The sequence below is a fragment of the Camelina sativa genome, chromosome 12, assembly GCF_000633955.1.
Source record: "Camelina sativa cultivar DH55 chromosome 12, Cs, whole genome shotgun sequence".
In the NCBI taxonomy this organism is placed as follows: domain Eukaryota; kingdom Viridiplantae; phylum Streptophyta; class Magnoliopsida; order Brassicales; family Brassicaceae; genus Camelina; species Camelina sativa.
In genome coordinates, this window is record NC_025696.1 from 27514874 (window position 1) to 27542468 (window position 27595).

At 38.1% G+C, this 27595-nt stretch overlaps 2 protein-coding genes, 2 long non-coding RNA genes and 2 pseudogenes across 7 annotated transcripts in view; 2 read left to right on the top strand and 4 right to left on the bottom strand.

The window, feature by feature from the left end:
• Window positions 1-1498, top strand: part of LOC104732721 (probable nucleolar protein 5-2) — a 2448-nt gene extending 950 nt beyond the window's left edge. The window contains exons 3-7 of one of the 2 annotated variants that reach the window (XM_010452301.2): window positions 51-209; window positions 302-387; window positions 457-502; window positions 593-1154; window positions 1249-1498. In XM_010452301.2, the coding sequence (XP_010450603.1) occupies window positions 51-209; window positions 302-387; window positions 457-502; window positions 593-1114 (813 nt within the window). In that variant the 3' untranslated portion in view covers window positions 1115-1154; window positions 1249-1498. Of the gene's footprint in view, window positions 1-50; window positions 210-301; window positions 503-592; window positions 1155-1248 lie in introns of both variants that reach the window. The other variant, XM_010452300.2, reaches the window with a different exon arrangement.
• LOC104732719 lies at window positions 2704-8037 on the bottom strand (annotated as a pseudogene).
• LOC104732718 (cysteine--tRNA ligase 1, cytoplasmic-like) lies at window positions 14641-17072 on the bottom strand. Of its 3 annotated transcripts, none has more exons than XM_010452299.2 (9): window positions 16841-17072; window positions 16709-16740; window positions 16525-16593; window positions 16369-16428; window positions 16129-16192; window positions 15826-15987; window positions 15519-15689; window positions 15150-15431; window positions 14641-15054 (listed from the first exon to the last, which is right to left on the bottom strand). In XM_010452299.2, exons 3-9 carry the CDS (start codon window positions 16581-16583, stop codon window positions 14812-14814), a joined length of 1041 nt encoding a protein of 346 aa, XP_010450601.1. In that variant the 5' UTR covers window positions 16584-16593; window positions 16709-16740; window positions 16841-17072; the 3' UTR covers window positions 14641-14811. The 3 variants fall into 3 exon arrangements, with proteins under 3 accessions (XP_010450601.1, XP_010450599.1, XP_010450600.1); XM_010452297.2 differs by having other exon boundaries at window positions 16369-16443; XM_010452298.1 differs by having other exon boundaries at window positions 16369-16443; window positions 16709-16758.
• LOC104733061 lies at window positions 18327-20076 on the top strand (annotated as a pseudogene).
• On the bottom strand, window positions 20287-20881 carry LOC104732717. The gene is made up of 3 exons (XR_758952.1): window positions 20710-20881; window positions 20522-20622; window positions 20287-20424 (listed from the first exon to the last, which is right to left on the bottom strand). It is a non-coding gene; the product is annotated as an uncharacterized LOC104732717 (long non-coding RNA).
• On the bottom strand, window positions 22678-23420 carry LOC109128068. The gene is made up of 3 exons (XR_002034506.1): window positions 23022-23420; window positions 22824-22925; window positions 22678-22715 (listed from the first exon to the last, which is right to left on the bottom strand). It is a non-coding gene; the product is annotated as an uncharacterized LOC109128068 (long non-coding RNA).

Below are 27595 nucleotides of genomic sequence, written 5' to 3' on the forward strand. Positions count from 1 at the left end.
AGTCTCTGTAGTGTTTGTCTCCTCTAATGGAGGTTCTCAACTCAATACAGCCGCAAATCAAATGTGTTCACAACGTAGCTGTATTGGAGCTTCTTAGAGGTGTTAGAAGTCAGTTCACAGCACTCATGGGTGGCGTATTCTTGGCTCCTCCGAGGTTGGATTTGGCTCACAAACTTGCTACGCAGACACTGGAGATTGATACTAACAGGGTATCGTTGGCAATTTAATTGTCTGACATTCAACTTATCCCGTGTGTGTTTGTTTTGCATCTCCTAACTATTTAGTTTATTATTTTTTTCAGGATGATTCCACTATTATCACAAGTATTCGTTTCTACGACAATCTTGACAAAGATATCAACATGTATGCTATGAGGGTTAGAGAATGGTATGCATTGCATTTTCCCGAGCTTTCTCAGATCATACCAGACAATCTCTTATATGTTAGAGTTGTCAGGCTCATGGGAAACAAGGCTGGGGCCGCTGCTTTAGACTTCTCTGCGGTAAACTCTCATATTATTAAACCTTGTAGTAGAGACTTCAACTTACAAAAAAAAACGCCCTGATTTTTTGATCTCATCCTTTCATTGCAGTTCCTACCAGAGGAGACTGAGATGGATCTGAAGACAGCAGCTATCAATTCAATTGGACCTGATTTCGATGACATCGACTTGCAGATGATCCGGGGTCTCTGTGATCAGGCTATGTCTGTTCATGACAGCAGAACTGCGCTTCGGGATCACCTGCAGGACAGATTGAACGTTGTTGCTCCCAATCTGACTGCTCTAGTTGGAGTGACGGTTGCTGCCCGGCTAATTTCTTGTGTAGGTGGTTTATGGAACCTCTCCTTGCTGCCTGCGAGCTCACTTGAGAGACTCGGAGCCAAAGCAGCCGATCCCATGTGTGGTTATATTTACAGCTCACCTATCGTTGAAACCCCAAATCTTAACAAGCTGAGGCTATCTCGATCATTGGCTGCTAAATGTGCTCTTGCCATTAGGATTGATCTTTTTGGTGCTGGCCAAAATAACAATATGGGACTCCACTACGCAGTTTACCTCCGTCAACTTAGGATGCGACACCTTCGTACACTCTACGGCCATCAATCAAGATAACTTCGTGCAGACCCCGTGTGTTCATCTCCTCTAGCGAATGGTTATTTCTTTCCTTCTAACCTCTCTTATACATTACATGCTTGCTTTACAATTTTGATTTCTAACATTGTATTATTTCATTTTTCCTTGTAAAGTTCTTGGAGTCAACTTGCAAGGTCGTTGAAGTTAATGAGAGATCCAAGTATACCAAAAAGGCCATCATCCAAGAATCAAAACCAAACTGTTTCCTATGCTTGCCTTCTATCTTTTTTTTGAACTTTGATCTCTGATGACACTTTTATGGAACTTGTATTTGTCTACTTTGAACTTGCCTATTCTGACAGTTTCAAGTTTAGTGTGTTAGATGTTTTAAGCTTAATGTCGGATTCCAGGTTTTCTTTTTTTTTTTTTTTTGTATATTTTATGGCATTTGGCTACATTTTCTAACCGAACCAAACGATACCTCTTGCGATTCTACACCTATTCTGTCGTTATACGTCTCACTCGTGTTCTTGCTTATCTCTGAGACAACCTCAGTGTTACTGCAGAAGTCATTGTACGTTTCCCCTTTTTTTTTTTTTTCTTTGTTTGTTTGGTCAAACCCATAGTTTCGCCTGCTTAAAAACAGAGGAGATGAAGACTTCCAAATTACAAGAAACCATGGTAATAATGAAAACCGCCAGAGCTAAAAATGATGAAACGGAATCGATAAGCCGTAACACAGATGAAGATACGTCATTATCCGTAATAGGAAGCTTTTCATAAATAAGCTGATTTAAACGAGAAGAGAAACTTTAAAATTCTTCTTGTAAAAAAAAAAAACAAAAAAAAAAAAGAGCAGAATATTAATTAACAGACCTGTTTTCCATTTGTCCCCATCACGGTGGATGAGAGAATCTTCCCTATTTTGAAAACCATTTTGTCGATGTGGGACAATTTTCATTCTCACTTACTAAAACTAATTCAATGGGCCTAGATTATGTAAACCTTATTGGGCCTGGTTTCAGTTCGTAAGACGCTAACGACGCCGTTCTTGTTGCTCCCCGCACGGCCTGTGAGGAGGAGGAACCAAGATTTGGCTGGCGCAAGCGTAAAGCTCAAGACAAAATGCTGAGGTTCTGATTATCGAAGAGTGGTCTTCTTCAGGATAACGGAACCATTCGTCATAAGAGAAACAAATATTAATGGTACAAGCTTGTGTAGGTTCTTTTAAGATGCAATTGTATGTTGATCTTCATCCTTTGACAAACACTACACCTTACACACTGGTGCAGAGTATGTCAGTGGCTAAGGCTTTGGTACTGTTCCGGTCAGTGGGTCTCAGACATTTGTTGATTCCCAAGACTCAAGCTTCAGTAGTGAGTTTGCTCACTTTTTTTGTACACGATTCAATATCTTTTCTTGACGGTTAATCACAATGTGTCTCGTATTCTTGCAGATGTCACCTGTGATAGGGATCTTAACAAGGCAAGATCTAAGGGCTTATAACATTCTACAAGGCAAGATCTAAGGGCTTATAACATTCCCATTATCAGTTCAAATGAAGAATACAGAACAAAACTTTGACGCTTGGGAGAAGTTACATGTTTTGAGTTTGGTTCTCATCAGATTCTGAGGGGTATGAATTTGAAGATATCACATTAAAGCAAGGATTTTGAAATTAAATTTAGTGAATTTAAATTTTTGAGTCATTTACAAACGAGAACTCTCTTTTTAACTCTTTGTCAACCACCAATCTATGTACAAATGACTAAACTTTTGGGCCAGCAGCTAAACTCCATACACGCATATTCCCACCTTTGTCTCCACTGAATAGCAATCCTCCGGGACCAACTGTGAGTGTGCTGATCGTGTGCGTAGAGAACATTTTTCCTCTTTCTTCAAAACTGTGTATAACCCAAAAGATACAGAAATAATTAGTGATAAAGTTGATTAAAGATTAAAGAGTACAATGCAATTATAACATTGTTACGCTTCAATTACGATGGTAGGCCGTAGATGCCAACAGTTCCATTTTGGTAAGAGCAGAATATGATCGGTTTGGCCTCTGCATCGTGCATCCCACAAAGAGCATGAACAACACTCTGTTTCAAACAATCAGATATGCTTTTTTTTGTTAAAACCAAGTGTTGTTTTTATGAAGAATGGCGTAAGTGAAAACAAATCTTTACCTGTTCTTGTCTGCGTGTATGAGTAACTAACTTTCAAAACATCATTTTCAGAACAAGCCCAAACTTTTATGGTCCCATCCAAGGAAGACGATATCAGACACTTGTCCCAACATAAGAGTGACGTGACAGTGTCGGTATGTTGTTTCAGGGTCGTTATACATTGCAGGGTGTTGAGATCCCACACCTGGCGAATCACAGGAAACATAATTGATTGGAATGTTCATTCGAAATATGTTTAAACCTGAAATCAATTAGTGGCAGCCAGATTCTTACCTTTATTGTTCTATCGACCGAACCAGAGTATAGTAGTTGACCTCCAACAACAAAACAAGTGACTTCACCACTGTCAGTGATGTCCCTCGAGAGATGTGAGGTATTTGAAAGGATCAGACTCAGAGTCCGTAGCTTTCCAGACTGATATGCTGCCAGACTGCACTTCCAAAATAAATAAAAAAGAACACAATTTAGAATCATCAAATCAAAGAAGCAGAGAACTAACACATGTGTACAGAGATAGAGAGCAAGTTATAATGCTTACACTTGTTCTAGCAAAAAGCATTCCTTTAGCAACAGTCATTGCATGCACCTGACCAACCACCCCGTCAAGATGCAAATCTTTACTGGTTTGAACATTAAAAGCCTGCAGGATTGTATAAACAAAAACGTAAACACCATAACCAACATAGAATTAAGATAATAGAAAGCATATTTGAGTCAAGAGACGGTTTAAGCTAACCTTTACAGCGTTTTGCAAGCCAAGGAAAAACCATGGGCCTTCACTGATTAGAGATTGATGGTATGTACACACTGACCAGTATGGCAGTCCCAAATTCGCAATGTACCATCGCTACTGACTGAAAAGAGTTTATCTGAACCCTCAGGGAGGGCGATCCCCTTTATAGCCTTCTTGTGTCCTTCAAGAGCAGCTACCATGGCCAAACCAGGGAAACAAGACCAAGAGTGTAAGAACTGGCACTGATCACCCCTCTTGCAGTTTCCAGCTTTCCAATACTTGCATACACTCTTTTTGGGACTGCTGTTAGCTCTCGACACCGGACCTCTGGTGTCTGAAACAGATGAGCTTCTTGGCCCATACGCAGCATTCTTTCTCGGCTGATTTCGCACAACAGAACATCCTTTGCCGAAAACTGGTGGCTTTGTTGACCCATTGGCTTCATACTTCCTTGGCCTGTTGCCCTCTGGAGATTTGTACTCTTTAGAGGTCCAAACCAGATTCCTCGACACCTTATTTGGACTTTTCCTCATTGTATTGTCATATGGAGCGTAAGGTCTTCTGGAAACTACATCTGCTGCGAAATCCTGCTGTCTCTTGACTCCAAAATTCCTTCCCTGTGAGAATCTCCTAGGCGCCTCGTAATTCATACTAAAACATTGAGAAAATACCAACTTTAGAAGACTGAACCACAGAGTCGAATACTGTTGCTTCATCCATGATGATCCATAAATAAAATTTCAGAAAGGTAACAAGTCCAGAAGCAAGGAGTCTCTGAATTCCCCAATCGTTAGAAGTAAGAAGAGAATCAAAAGCACCAATCCTCTGACTGTGACCCCAAATTCAATCCAGGTAGCATAGAGCACCACGTCCAAAGGAAAAAAAAAGCAACTAAATATCTAATTTCAATCACACCATTCAGAACTCTAAACCTAAACTCTGAAGCTCAGAAGATTCAAATAAATCTTTACAGAGGACCATCTCAAAGGATGGAACAAGAACATATACAGTTCTCTAATAAAAATAACAACAGTAAGAAGGAGAAATCAGAGTAGCTAAACAGAGCAGAATTTCCAGGTCCCGTATTCAAAGACATATAATAAAGCCACACTTAACTAAGTAGATGAACTTATGCTGACCAATCCTACAGTATAAATAGAAACGAGGACTAACCTGTTCAAGCACAGAATTAAAATCCCTACCCCTCTCGACTATGTCACGCCTGATTCTGCGAGCAAGCCTTACATCAGCATCTGAAACCATTTAATAGTTTAAGATGACTATAAAAATGTGAAATAGATTCCAATTTGACTAATTCAATAGCTTAAAAAATTATAAGCATTTGTTCTATACTCAGTGGATGATATAAATGGTCAAAGTGAAAGAACCTATAAAGGCATCAGCTACAGAACAGGAGATGGAAAACATTGATTACAATATCATATCCCAGTATACAAAACTAATAAGTAAAAAGGATGTCAAAAGAGTGAAAGACGATGAGTACCGCAGGATATATGCGGGGAAGCGAAAAGACATAGCAGTTGATTGAACTGATTAACTGAAGATAAAGTTGGTCATTACCTGTGTCAACAAATATCTTCATATTCATCAGATTCCGCACTCGTGAGTCATGGAAGAATAGAATCCCTTCCAAAAGTATAACATCAGAAGCAACAGAGGGTGGTTCCAACAGATATTAATATGATAAATAAATGATTGTCAGCAACTGCAACACAGGAATAAAGTCGAAGAGGTGCTAACAAGCATGATTAAAATGGGGCATAGTAATGGGAGACGCGGCTTTAGACAATAAACCACATTAATGGTCTTGGAAACAAAAGTATATGCACCTGACGAAAAGTATCAGATCTACGTTGATGGGTCTTAAAGGAGTTTTCTTCTCAGAAGTCCCTAAATCTCATTTGACAATCTCAAAACTCCCTACTCGAAAAACAATTTCTTTTAGAATTATTTTTAATTCAAAAAATATGTCTATTACCTTACTACCCTAACACAAACAGAATTATTACATTTATTACCTGGGTTTTATCCACCCACCCAATATCTATTGGATCTAACCCACAAACATAGAATAATTATAACTTCAAAAAAAACAAGGATCAAAGAAAGAGAGAACATACCTGAAATGTTGACTGGATGACGTACACATTTGGGTAGATTTTGCAGAGATCATGCTGCCCAAGTTTTGTGTGGATATGTTGCGTAATCAAATCGACTGCAACGTGATTATCACCTCCTCGAGGTATGATTACAAAACATCCTCAGAAAAAAGTTGAACACATGGGAAGCTCAGAAGATTCAAATAAATCTTTACAGAGGACCATCTCAAAGGATGGAACAAGAACATATACAGTTCTCTAATAAGAATAACAACAGTAAGAAGGAGAAATCAGAGTAGCTAAACAGAGCAGAATTTCCAGGTCCCGTATTCAAAGACATATAATAAAGCCACACTTAACTAAGTAGATGAACTTATGCTGACCAATCCTACAGTATAAATAGAAACGAGGACTAACCTGTTCAAGCACAGAATTAAAATCCCTACCCCTCTCGACTATGTCACGCCTGATTCTGCGAGCAAGCCTTACATCAGCATCTGAAACCATTTAATAGTTTAAGATGACTATAAAAATGTGAAATAGATTCCAATTTGACTAATTCAATAGCTTAAAAAATTATAAGCATTTGTTCTATACTCAGTGGATGATATAAATGGTCAAAGTGAAAGAACCTATAAAGGCATCAGCTACAGAACAGGAGATGGAAAACATTGATTACAATATCATATCCCAGTATACAAAACTAATAAGTAAAAAGGATGTCAAAAGAGTGAAAGACGATGAGTACCGCAGGATATATGCGGGGAAGCGAAAAGACATAGCAGTTGATTGAACTGATTAACTGAAGATAAAGTTGGTCATTACCTGTGTCAACAAATATCTTCATATTCATCAGATTCCGCACTCGTGAGTCATGGAAGAATAGAATCCCTTCCAAAAGTATAACATCAGAAGCAACAGAGGGTGGTTCCAACAGATATTAATATGATAAATAAATGATTGTCAGCAACTGCAACACAGGAATAAAGTCGAAGAGGTGCTAACAAGCATGATTAAAATGGGGCATAGTAATGGGAGACGCGGCTTTAGACAATAAACCACATTAATGGTCTTGGAAACAAAAGTATATGCACCTGACGAAAAGTATCAGATCTACGTTGATGGGTCTTAAAGTCGTAGATTGGAAGAAAGTAAATTATGTGAATCTCAGCCAAAACAATACAGAAGAAAGTGGAACATTGAGAACAAGATTGAAGTAAAGAATCAAACCTGATTAACTAGAACAACACGATGGTCATGAAGTTGCTGAATTATCATATCACAGACCGTAGTTTTAACAGAAGCCGTACCACCAGTAACCCCTTTCAAATGGCAAAATCAAACAAAGACGTCAAAAACAAAAAGAACTGAAATTTATGCGAATTTATACAACTTGTGAAAGCACAAAATGCTACCATAGACAAAGGATCAAAACCCTAGATTTTAAAACGAAAGCAGAAACTCCCAAAATCAAGAGAGTTCGATAAAAACCTAAACAACGGGGGTTGAGAACGAAACGAGGGTTGAGAAATCACCGATAATGAAGGGCTGTTTGGGAGCGTCGGAAGCAGGATAAGAAGAGGAAGAAACAACTGATCGGAGGTGAGAAAAGTGAAGAGAGGACGGTGGAATTGGGTTAAGAAGAAGAGTGAAGGCCATCTGAAACGAAGACCGGAGAAGTGAGGCCCTGATGCCTTCTCCATCGCGTAGTCTATGGAAGAAGAATCCTCCGGCATTGAACTCCGATGAATCGATGGTTGCAGAGTTTGGAATTTTATGATTTTCTTTTTTTTCTTTTTTGTTTCCGGCGAAGAACAAAAGCGTTCGTGCCGTAGTGAAGACACTGGCAAGTAACGAATCTGTCCAACGCAAATATCAAAAAAACCTTCGTCTCCTCTCTTCACTCACTCCCTCTGACTAAACTGATATTTTCATTTACAATAATGTTTTTGGACTTTATATTTACAGTTTTCAGCAATAAATTTTACTATATTAAATGGTGTGTTAATTTAATATAAGCATCTTAGGAGAGATATTAAGCTAATTTAATAAATTTTACTTTGGGGAAAATAATAATAAAAAAAAAAAATCAGAATTTAACTCAAAAGTTGTACTTAATATACCACTAGTAATTGACCCGCGCTACGCGCGGAAGTTAGATGAAGGTGTATTTGGGGGTTTTGTTGTGTATATTATTTTTTAGTTATGTAAATTTATTTTTATGTCTGTTTTTGTATTTGATTTGGGTGCTTATGTTGTTTGTTGGATATTTAATAAATAGGTTTTATAGTAAGTATAATTTAGTGTGTTTTTTCTTTTCAAAATTTGAGATCATCTTTTGTGTTCTTAAAATATTTTTTGAGAATTTGTTAGAAATGCCCTTTTTGGCATACCCCTTTTCAAAATTGTCCCTTTTTTTGAACATTTTCATTTTTGCTCTTTTTTACACAATTACACTATGTTAAATTAATTTTTAGAATCTGTTTTTTTAGGTTTGGGTTCCCAATTTACATTTAGGATATAGTTTTAAGGGATATGGTTTAGTATTTGGAGTTTAGGGTTTATAATTTTGTCATTTTATTTATTAAAAAGGGGTATTTTTGAAAATGGTCATTTTAGCTTTCTTGCTTACTTTTTTTTTTGCATTAAGTATAATCTACTGTGTAGTTTTACATTTTTGTTTTATATTAGTTGTGTTTATTTTAAAATTTGGTTTTATTTTTCAGTTATTTAAATTGCATATTTGTAGATTATGATGTATAAGTTGATTTCTGGATGTAATTGTTTCTTTTTCCATTGTTTTTTTTCCTGTTTTCCGTTTGTTTTTTTTTTTTGTGATTGTGTTACAAAGTTTGTAAGTTAGTAATTTTTTATAAGGTTTTTAATTTACTTACATTCGCGTGTTTATATATATATATATATCCGTTTAGGCCTTTAAAGGTAGTGGTGTTTTGGGTTTAGAAGATTTGAGGATGTATTTGTCATTTTCGGAAATAGCCAGTGTCTTGTAGTTGTGTTTTTTTTTCTTTGCCGTATATCGGTTGTTGGACGGAATGGTGTTTATCAATATTTCGATCTAAAGGATAGTAGTAGGATTGTAGATCATATTTTGATCGGCGTTCTCCGTTTTGAAGCATTCATTGTGTCGATACAGAAAACTTTAATTTTTTTGGCGCCTTTGGGAAGGTTTTGTCTTGCCTTCAAATCGGTGGTGGATAATTGGTGCTCTCCTGGTTAGTTCGTTGACCGTCATTCTCTAATTAAGTAATCGACTCTTTTAAGAAGGTTGTTGTAATTTTAGTTTCATTAGGACCATCTCAGTATTTGGCTGGATTTACTCTATTTTCTGATTTGCTCTTTTTAAAATTTTTCGTTTTTGTGGATTTCTGTTTGCGTATGTATTGATTCTGAAATACTAATGGTTATGCTGTTTTTTGCTACTTTTTGGGAGCCTTGGCTTTGGCTCGATTTCATTTACTAATCTTTTTTTAGCATCTCTTTTGTGGTTTGTTAGTGTCTGCATCTCTTACCTTTTCTTTTTAGTTTGGTGATAGATGTGTCAACAGGTGCCAAATTAGGTTTACTTTGTTTTAGTTTCGTTACCTTCATCCTGTTTTCTTTTTTCTTGATTCCCCTATTTTGGTCGGTCTTCCCTTATATACTTTTTCGACTTTGCTTTTGTTTACTGTATTTTTCTTTGATGTTGTTCTTCGTGCATACCAATTTTATATCTTATAGGTAAACACCATTTTGCTAATATCTTTATCCTCGTGTTCATAGTTGTTCGTAATATCTGTTGACTTATGTTGGCATGCTGCGCTATTGTTTTTAATAAGTTGTTTCCTTTTTTGTTGTATTTTCAATTGTTTGAGATTACATCGACATAATTTGAATAAAGAACTTGTAAAGAACTCTTACATTAGAAATATAGGTCATTATTAAAGGATGATAACATTCATAAACCATATTGTCGATCGTTTAGCTAAAAAAAAAGACAAATTTGACCATTTATTTGTAGTAGTAGCAATGAGGGCATCTATTTTCCATGTCAGTGATGCTACATATGATGGTTGGTTGAACTTCTCTCAATGTAGTGAAGTAGCATTGTAGTTTTTGCACATTGATTTTGTGTAAGGATTTCTTGTTATTTTTCCAGCATTGATCACCCTTTGCTTTGTTTTCTTTCCAGCCTAGTTTATCCAGCCACAATTGGCCTTCCTCAGTGTCACCCCTACACAACTTCACAATCCCGTAAAGGTAAATACCGTTTGCATAATTACCTTCTGCTGCTTTTTTCAAGTGTTCCAACCCTCTGATGTAGTGTGCCTCCACATTTCCACTTGCAATGCATTTTTCCATTAGATCTCAGTACTTGCTTATTGCTTCTAGTGGATGCATTTCTAGTGGTCTTAGGTTGATATTGTAAACTCGATGATCTTGGGCTGCCTTTGCAAGGTCTGGTGATGCTANTTTTTTGTTGTATTTTCAATTGTTTGAGATTACATCGACATAATTTGAATAAAGAACTTGTAAAGAACTCTTACATTAGAAATATAGGTCATTATTAAAGGATGATAACATTCATAAACCATATTGTCGATCGTTTAGCTAAAAAAAAAGACAAATTTGACCATTTATTTGTAGTAGTAGCAATGAGGGCATCTATTTTCCATGTCAGTGATGCTACATATGATGGTTGGTTGAACTTCTCTCAATGTAGTGAAGTAGCATTGTAGTTTTTGCACATTGATTTTGTGTAAGGATTTCTTGTTATTTTTCCAGCATTGATCACCCTTTGCTTTGTTTTCTTTCCAGCCTAGTTTATCCAGCCACAATTGGCCTTCCTCAGTGTCACCCCTACACAACTTCACAATCCCGTAAAGGTAAATACCGTTTGCATAATTACCTTCTGCTGCTTTTTTCAAGTGTTCCAACCCTCTGATGTAGTGTGCCTCCACATTTCCACTTGCAATGCATTTTTCCATTAGATCTCAGTACTTGCTTATTGCTTCTAGTGGATGCATTTCTAGTGGTCTTAGGTTGATATTGTAAACTCGATGATCTTGGGCTGCCTTTGCAAGGTCTGGTGATGCTAGCATAATATGCCTGACCGTTTTTTGTGAAATCCGAGCAGCTCTTGAGATGATATTTCCGAGCACGTCATTTGGTAGTTCGTCAAGTGAGTATGGTGTGTTTCGTTGCATTTTTCGGAAGTTGGAGAGTATATTTTGCTACTATTTTTNAAAAAGACAAATTTGACCATTTATTTGTAGTAGTAGCAATGAGGGCATCTATTTTCCATGTCAGTGATGCTACATATGATGGTTGGTTGAACTTCTCTCAATGTAGTGAAGTAGCATTGTAGTTTTTGCACATTGATTTTGTGTAAGGATTTCTTGTTATTTTTCCAGCATTGATCACCCTTTGCTTTGTTTTCTTTCCAGCCTAGTTTATCCAGCCACAATTGGCCTTCCTCAGTGTCACCCCTACACAACTTCACAATCCCGTAAAGGTAAATACCGTTTGCATAATTACCTTCTGCTGCTTTTTTCAAGTGTTCCAACCCTCTGATGTAGTGTGCCTCCACATTTCCACTTGCAATGCATTTTTCCATTAGATCTCAGTACTTGCTTATTGCTTCTAGTGGATGCATTTCTAGTGGTCTTAGGTTGATATTGTAAACTCGATGATCTTGGGCTGCCTTTGCAAGGTCTGGTGATGCTAGCATAATATGCCTGACCGTTTTTTGTGAAATCCGAGCAGCTCTTGAGATGATATTTCCGAGCACGTCATTTGGTAGTTCGTCAAGTGAGTATGGTGTGTTTCGTTGCATTTTTCGGAAGTTGGAGAGTATATTTTGCTACTATTTTTTCTTCCGTCCTTTATAGAGTCGACGTTTGTTGCAGTTACGTTTGTGTGTGTTAAAAATATTAATGTCGACCTGCCACTATTTGGTTTAATTGGGACCTTTGATATTGACGTCGTTATGAGTTATGCTCGTTACCTTCTTAATCATTAATTTAGGACTTCATTGTATGAGTTATTTGGTTTAGTGGGGTTTGATTTTAATTTTTCGTCCTTTTATATTTTCTAACATTTTAAAATTATGGACATTATAACTTTTAAAAGGATATTACAATGGGAATACATATGTCCTACAGGGAATACAATTTGTTATTTATATTTTTGATAAATAAGAAGTGTGGTTGAATTATTTTTCTAGATTGGTATAAACAATTTTTTGACCTCATTTAATTTTTAGTCTATTCTTTGTTTCCTCTGCTGTCCGTGCGTTTCTATTTGAGTGTCCGACCCCTTTTATTCTTTATAAATATTTTCCTTTTATTTGTTTAATGTGTGTTCTGCGTTTTTCTAGTTTTTTTTTGCTTAATTTGTGTTGGAAATATTTTTCCTTTTAAGTCGGTAATTAATTTTGGACTTTAAATTTGGAGTATATTCTTTTCTCAAAAAGGACTTTATTTTAGATATATTTGCGGTTGAAATTAAACTCACTTTCTTACTTTAAATTTCTTTTTTAAAGGGTGTTTTATTTAATTAAACGTAATGGGAAAATTATTTTTGTGTAAATTTAATTAAACGTAATGGGTAAATTTTTGTGTAAATTTTTAAAGGGTGTTTTATTTAATTAAACGTAATGGGTAAATTTTTTACATTCTCCGGTGAGTTTTGAGAACCTTGTCAAGTAACTAAGGATTTGCAAACCGGACATGCTTTACTCCATCCTAGCCACGGATCAATACACTGCAGAATTATAAACAATTGTTGATTTTTCGAATTTCTCATCTTATAAGGGGGTTTTGATTCAAATCAGTAAGAAACCTTACATCTTTATGGAATTTGTGCAAACAGGGGAGATGACGTATGGTGTCTCTGATCGTCGGTGTTTCCAGACAAATAACACAAGTTTCTTCAAACTTATAAGTCTGCATATTATTACCCACATGTAATACCAAAGAGAAAGCTTTTTAGTAAACAAGATTTCGATATGAAAAAACTGTGTTGTACAAGTGAACCTTTTAGCTTACCTGAACTGTAGACTCTGGTAAGTCGTTAATGCGTTGAGTAGAAGCGCCACCATGTCGATAGTTTTTTTCATCAAGAGCTAGCAGCATTTCGTAATCATCTCTGCATCAAAAATGGTTTAAACGATCAAGCTTCATATATCGAAGAATCATAGTAAAATAAGGAGACAAATATACAAGATACCATACTCGTTAAAGTCACGATCCATATGAAGAAGATTCCTATTGTTAATATCATTCTCTAGTCCCTCCAAAAAATCCAATCTCTGCTACATTTAAAAGGGGTAAAGGATTATTAGCTTTGATACTTAATAAAACATCAGCGACATTAGGGATATAAACATGGTTAAAAGAGTACCTCGTCAAAGCTCATATCATTTGAAAAACTGATATTCATAGCTCCGTCTAAAAAACCAGGTGCACGACCTAAACGACGACCTCGACCCCGAGGTGGTGCTCTAACATTGATCGACCCGACGATCTCTATCTCTCAAATCTCAATCACACGAAAGCTTTGTCATAACGGTAAAAGGCACTATATAGCTAAGCTGAAGATTTTGATATCGAGAAGATGGCAAAGAAAATTCCACTTGGCGATTTGTAAGTGGTTAAAAGGTTGAGAAACACATACCACTATATCAGTTACAACTTACAAGTTGGAGATGCAAACAATAGATATATGAATGAAATGCATACATGGAAGATTTTATATCTAAATAGTTTTCTACATTTAGTTTTGGATTTACAGTTCCATGTTTGATTTGCTATAATGTTTGTTACAAATTCAGCTTTTTATATTGACGAACAGTTTCTTACTGCATCTTAGAAATTTACTCTAAAACCAAATACTATTTTGTCATTCTTATTTCTTATGTTTCAATTCCATAATCATCTTTTCGACTCATCATTCTTTGACTTGTTCTTTGCTCACGCTAAATAAAGATTAATTCAAACCTGATTACAAAAATTCACGTTAAATCTCACGAAACCTGGATTTAGCATATCCACACTATAGTGAGACTAATAAGGTACATTAAATTTGGTTGGTAATAAAGTTTAGATGAGAAGCGAACAGTGTCTCCACTTTACAGAACGTAAACATACGCATCAGATCTTCTACAAGCTTTTATTCGATCATAACGTAAACATACGCATAGGATTATAATCACTAATGCATAAATATTGTCCACAATGTGATCCACAACCTACACATTCAATCCCTCCTTCAATTCGATCATACCTGTACGTAAAGCTCTCTTGTATAATACCTTAATATTTTTACTCCTAATGATATGTTTCAAATATTTTTGGCTGTCAAACTATATTTTTTTTGTTACTTTAACTTGTTATTCAAACACCACTGTACAAACAAAACTTTTTAATCAGTGCCGACCACCACGATCTAAACATGACAACATTGACAAGACAGACAAGATTTCCCTGCTTCACTAAATCTCACACATACAACTAACCACAAAACTTAAAATAACAATATTAAATTATCAAAAAATATATATATAATATATGTGCAGTATAGTACTGTAACAAATAGCATGTCAAAAGATAAATGGAAGTACAACGTGTGGCATAGTGTTTACTCTCTTACATACAAAGAGTAATACATTTTAAGGCAATGGAGACAGCATTTCCGTCAGTTTGCAAGTATCGGGTTCCTTTCTTCATCGATATCTATCGCAAGGACACGGTCTGGGTCCGAGCCGCTTGGTCCTTCCGTGTAAAGAGTTGGAAGATAGGCCTTATACGCCGGCAAATACCGCGACACAAAGTCATCTGATGAACCCTCTAGCTGCCACACCAAATAGTTCAGAGGGGAACGGTACTGTGCACTCATCAAGAAGTGTCTCAAAGCCAGTGGATGATACTTTGCCGTTATCTACACAAATTCAACAATTTTGCATTAGCATGAAGAAAAACACACACACCCAAAGAAGACTCAGTTTATAATAGTGGAACAAATAAGAAACATACCTCTCTGATCGTATAAAAGTTGTTCAGAGATTTCCCCATCTTCACATTGTTGTTGGTTACATGTCCGTTATGTAACCAATAACTCACACCACTATCTTCACAAGCAGCACATGTCTGTGCAATCTCATTCTCATGGTGCGGGAATTTCAGGTCTGCACCACCACCATGAATATCAAATCTCGGAGACAGGTAATGAGCACTCATGGCGCTGCACTCAATGTGCCATCCTGGTCTTCCTGGACCCCAAGGGCTCTCCCAACTTGGTTCACCAGTTTTTGCAGCCTGCATAAATTTCAAGCATAAACTTCAATTGCTCTAGTTTCATGACTCAGATAAGAATTACAAAAAGTAAAAGTTAACTTGTCAAACCTTCCATAATGCAAAGTCAGCAGGATTGCGCTTTCTTGAGTCAACAGCAACACGCTTACCAGCTTGAGTATGATCCAGCCGTTGCCCAGATAATTGACCGTAATTTGGTGATTTATCAACAGAGAAGAACACATCACCACCCACTGCATACCCACACCCGTTCTCAATGATCTGTATAGCAAAGAAGCATACGAATCAGAAACCTTACTGAGTATTACAGCATGATCACCAATTCATTATACCACCATCTATGAACAAAAAACATTGCAAGAAACCAAAAAAAGAAGAAGAAAGAAGACAAAAAAACCTTTTCAATCATCTTAATAATGAGCTCCATATGGTCACTGACACGAGGCTGGTGAGTGGGAAGAAGGCACTGAAGAGAAGCCATATCTACAAGATACTCCTCGCAAAAGCGACTACTCAAAGCTAATGAGTTCTCTCCACACTTGTTAGCTCTGTCAATCACCTGCACAGGTCCAATATTTTCAGATTTTTAGAAAGTTGTGAACCTAAATCATACACAAGGGCAAATACTAATCAAAGGAAGGAGAACAGAGGAGTGATCTCATTGCCCTAAGTTTCAAGACGCAGGAAAAAAAGGCCATACCTTGTCATCAACATCAGTAAAATTCCGAACATAAGTAACCTCATAACCCAAGTGCCGTAAGTATCTGCATAACCAAACCAGAACAACATTAGAGAGATATATATCAAAATCAAAAGCTCCAAGCTTGGTACATTGTTTATCAAAATCAGAGAAAGAAACTAAAACAATAGACACAGAACAGTTTCAAAGTATCGGTTTTTATTGCGCGACTCAAATTGATTTTAAGGGAGTTAAGATAACCTGAGGAGCAACTGCTTTAACAACGTCAGCTGGAAGAGGCTTAAAACCAAGCATCCATCCCTGAAAGAGAATAACCTGGAGATCATCAAACATCTTTTTAATGGACTTATATATCCTTGTGACCTTGAACAGAACACTTAAAAAGATGGTAAATACCGTAAGAGGTCCTTCAACTTCAGGCCACCTTGATGAATCAGCTCTGTCACCTCTCCCATTATAGGCAGACTACAGCCAAATAATAATGAATCAAAAGAGTTAAGAACAGGTTCCTCTGTTTTCGTTCTACGTTTTGTGATACAAAGTGATGAAGCAGAGAAGATAATATAAAGCGGCGACTCACCTTACCGTACCTAGGTACCTTCATCTTCATGCCTGTTAATGATCCAAAAACTTAGAAGTAAAGTAAAAGAGAAAGTACAATCTTAGAAGCATGAAATTTTAAGCGACAACATTATATAGGACTGAAACTTACGGCAATTGAAGAAGCGTAGTGGGAATCATAAGAGAGATCATCGACGCTCATGAATGGCCATTAAACACAAAACCGTTACTATGAAGAAGAAAGACAGGAGAGGAAGTGAACGGGTGTGGAGTGGCCACCGTTAATTTGAGATTGAGGGTAAAATTAATCTAGAAGGGGAGAGACGGTTGAAGTCGCAACTCGGAGAACGGCGGCGGAATGAAGGATAGCGAGGGGTTAGATTTCCAGGGGAAAAAAATGGGCCTTTAAAAGATTAGGCCCAAACATAGAAAGAAAAGGATATTGGGTAATTTCGGAAATTAGGCTTCATTAAACAGAGAGACGCTGACGTGGATGCACAAGAAGAGAGGAAAAGCTAACTTTATATATATAGATACATACATATTTTATATATAATAAAACAGAAGTAAACAACTTTTTTTTTTCTTAGGACCATATAACTTTTATAAGTTTGTTACAAAAATAGTTTATAGATTAAATATAGGTTATAGATTAATTGACCAATATACATTTAAGAATATCCCAAAGAATCCTTTGAAAGAGAATATTCCAATGATTTACACAATTTCTAAAATAAAATCTTTAGAATTTCATGTATTGTTACATAATATATATTGTTAGGCATAAAAAAGAATAAAATCTTGGTAATTTATCACACTTAATCGTAATTTCTGGGATCATATTATGCATTTAAAAATAGAATCTTACCTTAGCTCAGGTCATATTAAAACATTTTTACCAAACATGTTCAAAAATTCAAATAAAAACAAACAACAAACATAACAATATCTCATACATAAAATTACAAAATTAACAATATAAAACTTACAAAATAAATATTTTTTTGAAACTGTCATATATTTAATATATGATTTTATTGCATAATGTTACATTAAAAAAAACTTTTAAAAACAATTATATAAATTATTTTATTATAAACTTATAATATAAATAAAAGAAATTTCAGTCTATGATGTCTTTGTAGCAAGTGTCATCTTATTTTATTTATAAGAAGGAAAAAAAAAAAAAAGTTGAAAAAAATAATTGGCATTCAGACGATTTGAAACTCTGATCACATAGGCTGCGCAACCCATGCGCACCATTTCTTCCACCTCAGAGGATTGTTCGCCGAGCAACGACTTGCCCGTGCATCACGGCCAATTTTGATTAGTAGTAATGCGCTGCGGTATATATACCCGAGAGATAAAAACCATTTTGTCGATGTGGGACAATTTTCATTCTCACTTACTAAAACTAATTTAATGGGCCTAGATTATGTAAACCTTATTGGGCCTGGGTTCAGTTCGTAAGACGCTGTAACGACGCCGTTCCCGTTGCTCCCCGCACGGCCTGTGAGGAGGAACCAAGATTTGGCTGGCGCAAGGGTAAAGCTCAAGACAAAATGCTGAGGTTCTGATTATCGAAGAGTGGTCTTCTTCAGGATAACGGATAATGGTAATAAGAGAAACAAATATTAATGGTACAAGCTTGTGTAGGTTCTTTTGAGATGCAATTGTATGTTGATCTTCATCCTTTGACAAACACTACACCTTACACAGTGGTGCAGAGTATGTCAGTGGCTAAGGCTTTGGTACTGTTCCGGTCAGTGGGTCTCAGACATTTGTTGATAAATTCCTCCGGCTTTACAATCTCATCAATCAGTAAGTGTTTTATGATCAGTGAAAACATTCAAGATTTGTGTGTTTACTTAACATTATTTGGTCAACGTTGTGTGTAGGAAGGGTAAGATTCACAAGGTGCTTCTAAGTCTTGCAGTATCTCTATTCACATCGTTTTGCATGTACGGTCTTCCTTTCTTAGCGGAATGCAAGCCTTGTGATCCATCTATAGATGAGACCTGTCCAACAACCGGAAGATCAGGAAACTTCAAGCAGTTCAATTGTCCAAATGGTTATTACAACGATCTGCCTACTCTGTTTCTCTCTGGATCTTCTTTGGCCTCTACTGCATTTTGGGGCTTATCACATCCGGTATAGCGACACCGTCCGGTCTCTTTTTGCCGATTATCCTCATGGGTTCTGCATATGGTCGGATGCTAGGGACAGCAATGGGATCTTACACAAAGATAGATCAGGGTCTTTACGCGGTTCTTGGTGCAGCCTCACTCATGGCTGGTTCAATGAGAATGACTGTTTCACTCTGTGTTATATTTCTCGAACTCACCAACAACCTTCTTTTGTTGCCCATTACAATGTTTGTGCTTTTGATAGCTAAAACAGTTGGAGACAGCTTCAACCTGAGTATCTACGAGATCATTCTCCATCTAAAGGGCTTACCTTTCTTGGAAGCAAATCCAGAGCCGTGGATGAGGAATCTCACTGTAGGTGAACTTAATGACGCTAAGCCTCCGGTTGTAACACTTAACGGAGTTGAAAAAGTTGCGAATATAGTCGATGTGCTCAGGAACACAACGCATAACGCATTCCCGGTCTTGGATGGAGCAGATCAAGCCACTGGTGCAGAGGTCCGTGGTCTGATCCTAAGAACTCATCTTGTTAAAGTTTTAAAAAGAGATGGTTCTTGAATGAGAAAAGGAGAACAGAAGAGTGGGAAGTAAGGGAAAAGTTCACAGCAGTTGAGTTTGCTGAGAGAGAAGATACTTTCGACGATGTGGCAGTCACAAGCTCAGAGATGCAATTGTATGTTGATCTTCATCCTTTGACCAACACTACACCTTACACAGTGGTGCAGAGTATGTCAGTGGCTAAGGCTTTGGTACTGTTCCAGTCAGTTGGTCTCAGACATTTGTTGATTGTTCCAAAAATTCAAGCCTCAGGGGTAAGTTTTCTTTTTTCACTCTCTTGATTCAAGATTCAAGAACACTATACTAAACCTTTTCCTGTGTTTGATCAATATGTCTCGTGTTTTTGCAGATGTCACCTGTGATAGGGATCCTAACAAGGCAAGATCTAAGGGCGTATAACATTCTACAAGCATTCCCGCACTTGGATAAACACAAAAGTGGAAAACTTCAATGAAGGTTATTCATTCACTCATTGGTTTGTGTGATTTGTGTTTCTTTCCACATTCTTAGTTGATATTTATTCTGTCCAGTTTTGCTTGCATTCTTTCTTTCTTAAAGACCAAAAAAAGAAATTATACTATTTCGTAGATTTGTGTTTTCTACTTGTAAATCTCTATTTTTTTTCCCCACATTATCAGTTCAAAAGAAGAATAAAAACAGATTGAATACAGAACAAAACTTTGAAGCTTGGGAGATACATGTTTTGAGTTTGGTTCTCATCAGATTCTGAGGGGTATGATGAATTTGAGGATATTACATTACAGCAAGGATTTTGAAATTAAATTTAGTAAATTTAATTTTTTAGTTAATACAAACGAGAACTCTCTTTTTAACTCTCCTATCAACCACAATCTATATACAAATTAAATCATAATTCAATTGTCAAAAATGACTAAACTTTTGGGCCAGCAGCTAAACTCCATACACGCATATTCCCACCTTTGTCTTCACTGAAAAGCAATCCTCCAGGACCAACTGTGAGTGTGCTGATCGTGTGCGCGTAGAGAACATCTTTCCTCTTTCTTCAAAACTGTGTATAACCCAAAAGATACAGAAATAATTAGTGATAAAGTTGATTAAAGATTAAAGAGTACAATGCAATTATAACATTGTTACGCTTCACTTACGATGGTAGGCCGTAGATGCCAACAGTTCCATTTTGGTAAGAGCAGAATATGATCGGTTTGGCCTCTGCATCGTGCATCCCACAAAGAGCATGAACAACACTCTGTTTCAAACAATCAGATATGCTTTTTTTTGTTAAAACCAAGTGTTGTTTTTATGAAGAATGGCGTAAGTGAAAACAAATCTTTACCTGTTCTTGTCTGCGTGTATGAGTAACTAACTTTCAAAACATCATTTTCAGAACAAGCCCAAACTTTTATGGTCCCATCCAAGGAAGACGATATCAGACACTTGTCCCAACATAAGAGTGACGTGACAGTGTCGGTATGTTGTTTCAGGGTCGTTATACATTGCAGGGTGTTGAGATCNTCGATTCGATGGGAGAGGGAGAGGTAACGCTTGCTCAATTGATGGAAGAGATTAAGAAGATTCATGAGAAATTGGATCCGATGCAGGTTACTCTTGCAGCGCTAGAGGAGAGAACAACAGCGCAAGAAGAAGCCTTGAAATCCACAATTGCTGCACAACAAGAAGAACGTGATCAAAGAAAAGCAACGGTGGAGGAGCTTCGCGATGAACAAACGAAACTCCAAGAAACTCTCGCAGCAGAAAGAGAAGAAATCACTAACAAGTTTCAAGCTCTTTCCTCTTCTATAAGAGGGGACGTGACGGGGGAGGAGAAGGAAGCAGCCTTCACGTCTAAGGTGAAGCCAAAAAGTGATACAGCTTTTAGCGATGGAGCCATGATGAGTGCAGAACAGAGGGTAGCTCAATCGGGAGGGCCATGGTTGAAACATTCAGTGGGAAGGGAGCGAGGCCATCGGCTAACTGACAGAGGTGGAGAATGGGCCGTTCGACAGATTGGAGATGTCCAAGAAGAAGAAGAAACAACCAGTTACGTGACAGGAGATATTGGAGTGCAAAAAGGAATTGGTTGGAAGAGCTCTAAAGAAAGTGGAAGGAAAGAGGCTGATAGAATTATGGTGCCACCATCAAAGATGGAGTTTCCACCTTATGATGGTACAACTAACGCCATTGAGTGGTTACAAAAGTGTGACGATTACTTTGAGGATCAGGGAGTGTTCGATGATGATGCTAAGGTTCGCCAAGCAACGTTCGTGTTAACAGGACCAGCGCATAATTGGAACAACAATCTGCGGAGATTGACAAGGCATCGGCTGGGGTGGGCTGAGTTTAAGAAAATTTGCAAGAGCAGGTTTGGAAGAGCAGATGCTGTGAATCCAGTAGGGGAATTGTGTAACTTAAGACACACGGGAACAGTTGATGAATATTGTGATCAATTTGAAGAGTGTTTGGGACGACAAACCCGCTTAACAGGAGATCAACAGCTTTGGCAGTTTTGTGCGGGGCTAACCGATAGCTTGCGAAAAGAAGTCGAGTATCTCCGACCTGAAACGATCTTTAAAGCTATGGAGTATGCTCGAGATAATGAATACAAGATCGATAATGACTAGCGGACACAGACGTTTGGAGGACATTTGGCACCAATAGCTCAACACTCGGTCTTGTTCCCTAGGACAGGAAATCGTGAGAGCTCCAAGGGTGGGAAAGACAAGGAAGCTCAGTTGCCCCGACAAACAGAAGAGAAACCGGCTCCTCAACAACTATTTTTGAAGAAATTGACCACCGCAGAAATGGAAGAGCGACGAGCAAAAGGTCTCTGCTTCAACTGTGATGAATTCTTCACTCGAGGGCATGTTTGCAAACCAGTCCTTTTTCAAATTACGGTAGTCAATGATGGGCCTAATCAGGACGACGAACCAATTGAAGAGGATGACTGAAGCTTGAGGACAAGCTTCAAGTGGAAGAGGGGAGTAATGATATGATTATTAGGTTTTGATATGATTATTAGAATTATGGTATTATTCCTTTTAATTAGATCTAAGGTTTTATATAATTTACTTTTAATAGAGAGATAGGTCGGTGTAAGGTTCTATATAAGAACCCTCTTATGCTAATGAGAATTTCAAGCTTCCAACAATTAACCTAATTCTCAAGAGAGACTTGGGTTAAGGGGAAGTTAGCTTTCAATCTCTTGTTCTTTAGTTTAAACAACGGGTGTGACAACTAGAGCTAAGGCTAAGGCTTTGGCTCATAACATCCCTCGAGAGATGTGAGGTATTTGAAAGGATCAGACTCAGAGTCTGTAGCTTTCCAGACTGATATGCTGCCAGACTGCAATTCCAAAATAAATAAAAAAGAACACAATTTAGAATCATCAAATCAAAGAAGCAGAGAACTAACACATGTGTACAGAGATAGAGAGCAAGTTATAATGCTTACACTTGTTCTAGCAAAAAGCATTCCTTTAGCAACAGTCATTGCATGCACCTGACCAACCACCCCGTCAAGATGCAAATCTTTACTGGTTTGAACATTAAAAGCCTGCAGGATTGTATAAACAAAAACGTCAACACCATAACCAACATAGAATTAAGATAACAGAAAGCATATTTGAGTCAAGAGACGGTTTAAGCTAACCTTTACAGTTTTTTGCAAGCCAAGGAAAAACCATGGGCCTTCACTGATTAGAGATTGATGGTATGTACACACTGACCAGTATGGCAGTCCCAAATTCGCAATGTACCATCGCTACTGACTGAAAAGAGTTTATCTGAACCCTCAGGGAGGGCGATCCCCTTTATATCCTTCTTGTGTCCTTCAAGAGCAGCTACCATGGCCAAACCAGGGAAACAAGACCAACAGTGTAAGAACTGGCACTGCTCACCCCTCTTGCAGTTTCCAGCTTTCCAATACTTGCATACACTCTTTTTGGGACTGCTGTTAGCTCTCGACACCGGACCTCTGGTGTCTGAAACAGATGAGCTTCTTGGCCCATACGCAGCATTCTTTCTCGGCTGATTCGGCACAACAGAATATCCTTTGCCTAAAACTGGTGGCTTTGCTGACCCATTGGCTTCATACTTCCTTGGCCTGTTGCCCTCTGGAGATTTGTACTCTTGAGAGGTCCAAACCAGATTCCTTGACACCTTATTATCATATGGAGCGTAAGGTCTTCTGGAAACTACATCTGCTGCGAAATCCTGCTGTCTCTTGACTCCAAAATTCCTTCCCTGTGAGAATCTCCTAGGCGCCTCGTAATTCATACTAAAACGTTATCAGATCCATTATCAGATCAGGAGTTTGTTTCCGTCCACAAAAACCTTCGATTTTCCACTGGGGATTCATGTCGGCGGTTATTTTTTGTCAATTAAAATTGACAGTTTGTCTCTCCCAATTTTTACGGGAGATAACCGTCACACGAAACCGCCATGGATCAACTATAAATCCACACAATTCCCTCGCTTTTTCACAATCATTCTCCCGATTCCACTTGTTTCTTTCAATCACCTGCCAAAAATGAGTGATAACATCCGCAAATCCGTTCAAGATCTTACTTTGGGCATAGACGATGCCCCAATCTCGCTTCCACCGGAGTTTCTTTCTCGAGCGATCTCCGTCAATCGCCATACTTTGGTGGTTACACCAGTGAATCCACAGAAGCAAAATCTGCGAGCACTAATACGGCATATGCCACGAGTCTGGGGCTTTCCCGATGAATGTGTGGGATGAATCCTAGAGGGTGGGAGAGCACAGTTTCGATTCCAGTCTGAAGATTCTTTGAATTTGGTGCTTCGTAGAGGCCCTTGGTCTTTCGGTGACTGGATGGTAACCACCCATCGATGGTATCCTAACATAAGCGAGGCTAACATGAAGATCATACCATTCTAGGTACAAATCCAAGGTATTCCAACTCTTTGCTTAACCAATGATATGGCTAGGTGGGTAGGGAACAAGATAGGATATGTTTCGGAAGTAGATTACAATGAGAATGAGATGCAAGTAGGGGCTGTACGTGTTAAGATAGACTGGAATATTGATGATCCCTTACGCTTTCAAAAGAATATTCAATTCATTGCTGGTGAGAACACGATAATCAAGTTTCGTTATGAGAGACTGCGTAATTTCTGTATGAAATGCGGTTCACTCAAACACGATGCAAAGGAGTGCACCCTTGGCTTTGATGATTCTGAACCAGAGGATTCAGACAATGACAGTGATGACGAGAATCACGATAAGGGAGACAAAGACATGTCCGAGGTAAATACCTTATCGTCTGTTGATCCTGCAAGCCTTATCCCGGGACTGACTATGCCACCACCACCACCAGGACCTGTTCAGGGAAATGTCTCGTATAGAATGGTGAATAAGTGTCTTCCAAGTGCTTTTGTGGACAACGGTCTCATGGCTGAGCGCATACGCTATTTGAAAGCAAAGCAGGTGGAACATGTTGCTGAACCTTATGAACCACAGACCTATCTTGATGGCAACTCTGACCATGCACAACCGGATTTTGTGTTCATGAAACGCAAGCGAGTTCAATTTGAGGCTTCTTTTAACAAAGCAGAAGCAGCTGAGGAGTTGGTGGTCCTGAATCAACTCCGAAAGAAGACTCATCGCACCGTTTCTGTTGGTTCTTGCTCTGTGAACAATGGATTCGACGGAGGCGCGGGGGGCCCGGTTCCCCCAAGGTTCCCAATATGAAGATCCTCTCATGGAATTGCCAAGGCGTTGGCCCCTCTTTAACGTCTTCGCGTCTTAAAAAGCTATGCTTAACTACTAAGTGTGATCTTCTTTTCCTCTCTGAAACTCTAAACAATAATGATGTAATATATAAACTTAAGGATGATCTAGGCTTTTCTAAAGCTTTTATTCAACCCCCTCAAGGTAGGAGTGGAGGTTTATGTTTATTCTGGAATGATAATGTTGTTATTTCCCTGATCTCACAAGATGAGAGACTTATTGATGTAATTGTTGATCATAATAATATTAAGTTCTACTTGTCTTGTGTGTATGGGCATCCTGTTTCTAGTGAAAGACATCATTTGTGGAAACGCTTTGAACAGTTAGCTATATCACGAAATGCACCGTGGATACTAATTGGAGACTTTAACAAAATTATAAATAACCGAGAAAAGATAAGAGGTCCAGTTCGAGATGAATGGACTTTCCGCGACTTCAGACATATGATTGCAGTGTGTGATCTTCAGGACATAAGCTCACGGGGGAATACTTTTTCATGGGTTGGTGAACGTCACAACCACACAATTCAATGCTGTTTGGATAGGGCCATGTTTAACTCTCCAGGGTCTGCTATCTTCCCAAATGCAGAAGCTCAGTTTCTTGATTTTGTTGGCTCAGATCACAGACCTATATTACTTGACCTCAATGACATAATAAGACACAAGCGACGAACTTTCAGTTTGACAAACGTCTTTTAGACGTTCCAAACTTTCAAAAAGCTGTTAAAGATGGTTGGTTAGTGGGTGAAGAAGACTCTGATATCTCAATCACTGAAAGAATTAAAAACTGTAGACGTAGTGTAACGCCCCCAAACCGTCCTAGGACCACGAAGGCCATCGGACAGCCACGGTACGCCACTTGCAGAATTGCACCGAGGTGATCCGGTCGAGGGACGGAAGCTGTAGACTTCCCGACCGGTCCTCCTTGGCACAACTCCACCCGCAACCGAGGTTACTTAGGCTTTGCAACCCTCGTGACCTGGTGCGTTGTGTTAGCCCGGACAAGGTCGAGTATCATTTGCAACTTGCCATGGTTTCCTGAAAACCGAATATATTACTTTAACAAAATATTTTATCGTAAATAAATCATCAAAGTAATATATAAAGATAGTCGGAAAGTTTTACACTTATTTGGTTAAGAAAATATAGGGTTTTACAAGAAACACAAGAAAACCCTATCACCCTAACGTTTGCTCCGGCTCTAGACTCACTTAGGCTTCCCTGCAAGACCACAACAAATGAAACACCTGAGTAATCTAAGATTACTCAGTGAGTCTGGGTACCTCTTTCTCTTAAACGGGTTTCTACCTTCCCTCAACCCGACTAGCCCATCAACAAGAAGACAAGCAAGTAAACAAACTTGGCAAGTTATCAAAGCTACGCAACGAAAATCATAGCGGAAGCAATTTAAACCACACACTAGCGAGAGAGGTTAGATCCATACGACTCGACTCGATGATCTATACTCGCTATACACATTACACGACGACTAAAGAACACTTTAAACTCTTGACCCATACGCGACTCATAAGGAAAATCTAGAGTAAAACAAGGGACACTCGAATTACCTAGACTCCTTTCGCCTACTAAACCAACAAAGACATCTAGAATACTACAAGGATCGCTTGGAATACTCTAGACTCTTTTCACCTAAGGGCCCTCGATAATCTGTTCCATTCCATACCATCTCCCTCATGCCGAGACCACAAAGGTCACCAGCAATGAGCCCACAACTTAGCTACATCGTCATGTAGCGGTCACGCTAGTAGCTAGCTATCCGTGACAGTGTCCCCGCGTGAGTGGTCCTCGGGAACTCACGCGTGACAACCGCTTTTGGAACAGAACAATCCACTCATTACTCTTAGCTAAGACTCAAGAAACATATTCAAGAGACTTCGCTAAACACTTGCCACCACTCAAGCAAGAAAATCGAGCAACTTCAAGCAAGAGTACATGCAATAAATCAACAAGTAACGAGAATGATAATTCAAGTAAGTTATGATTAAATTCACATGCATGCAACCAATTTATTCCACTTCAACAAATCATGCAACAAGTATAACCATGCATGATACCAAAATGATTTACCGTTTAAATCCTTAAGTCCAATTTACGCATACCAGTCCATTCGCTTGAACCGTTCAAGTCCCTTAAGCCCAAATTATGCATGCCACCACTTTAAGCAATATTATGCCTTAAAATGCACAATGCTTTACTCGTTAATTATGCATGAACCCGATTTTAAGCAAGACTTAATACTTACAAAATCCTCTAGGTTTGATCATGCATAATCCTCTAGGTTTGATCATGCATAATCCTCTAGGTTTGATCATGCATGCAACCCTTAAACCGCATTTTTAAGAGTTTTAATTTACTTAAAATTTTACCCAATTTCTCCCTTAACCGATTATCAAGTGGGTCCAATTTATTAGCATGCAAACCATCCCTTTTACGCATGCATGCATCAAACTT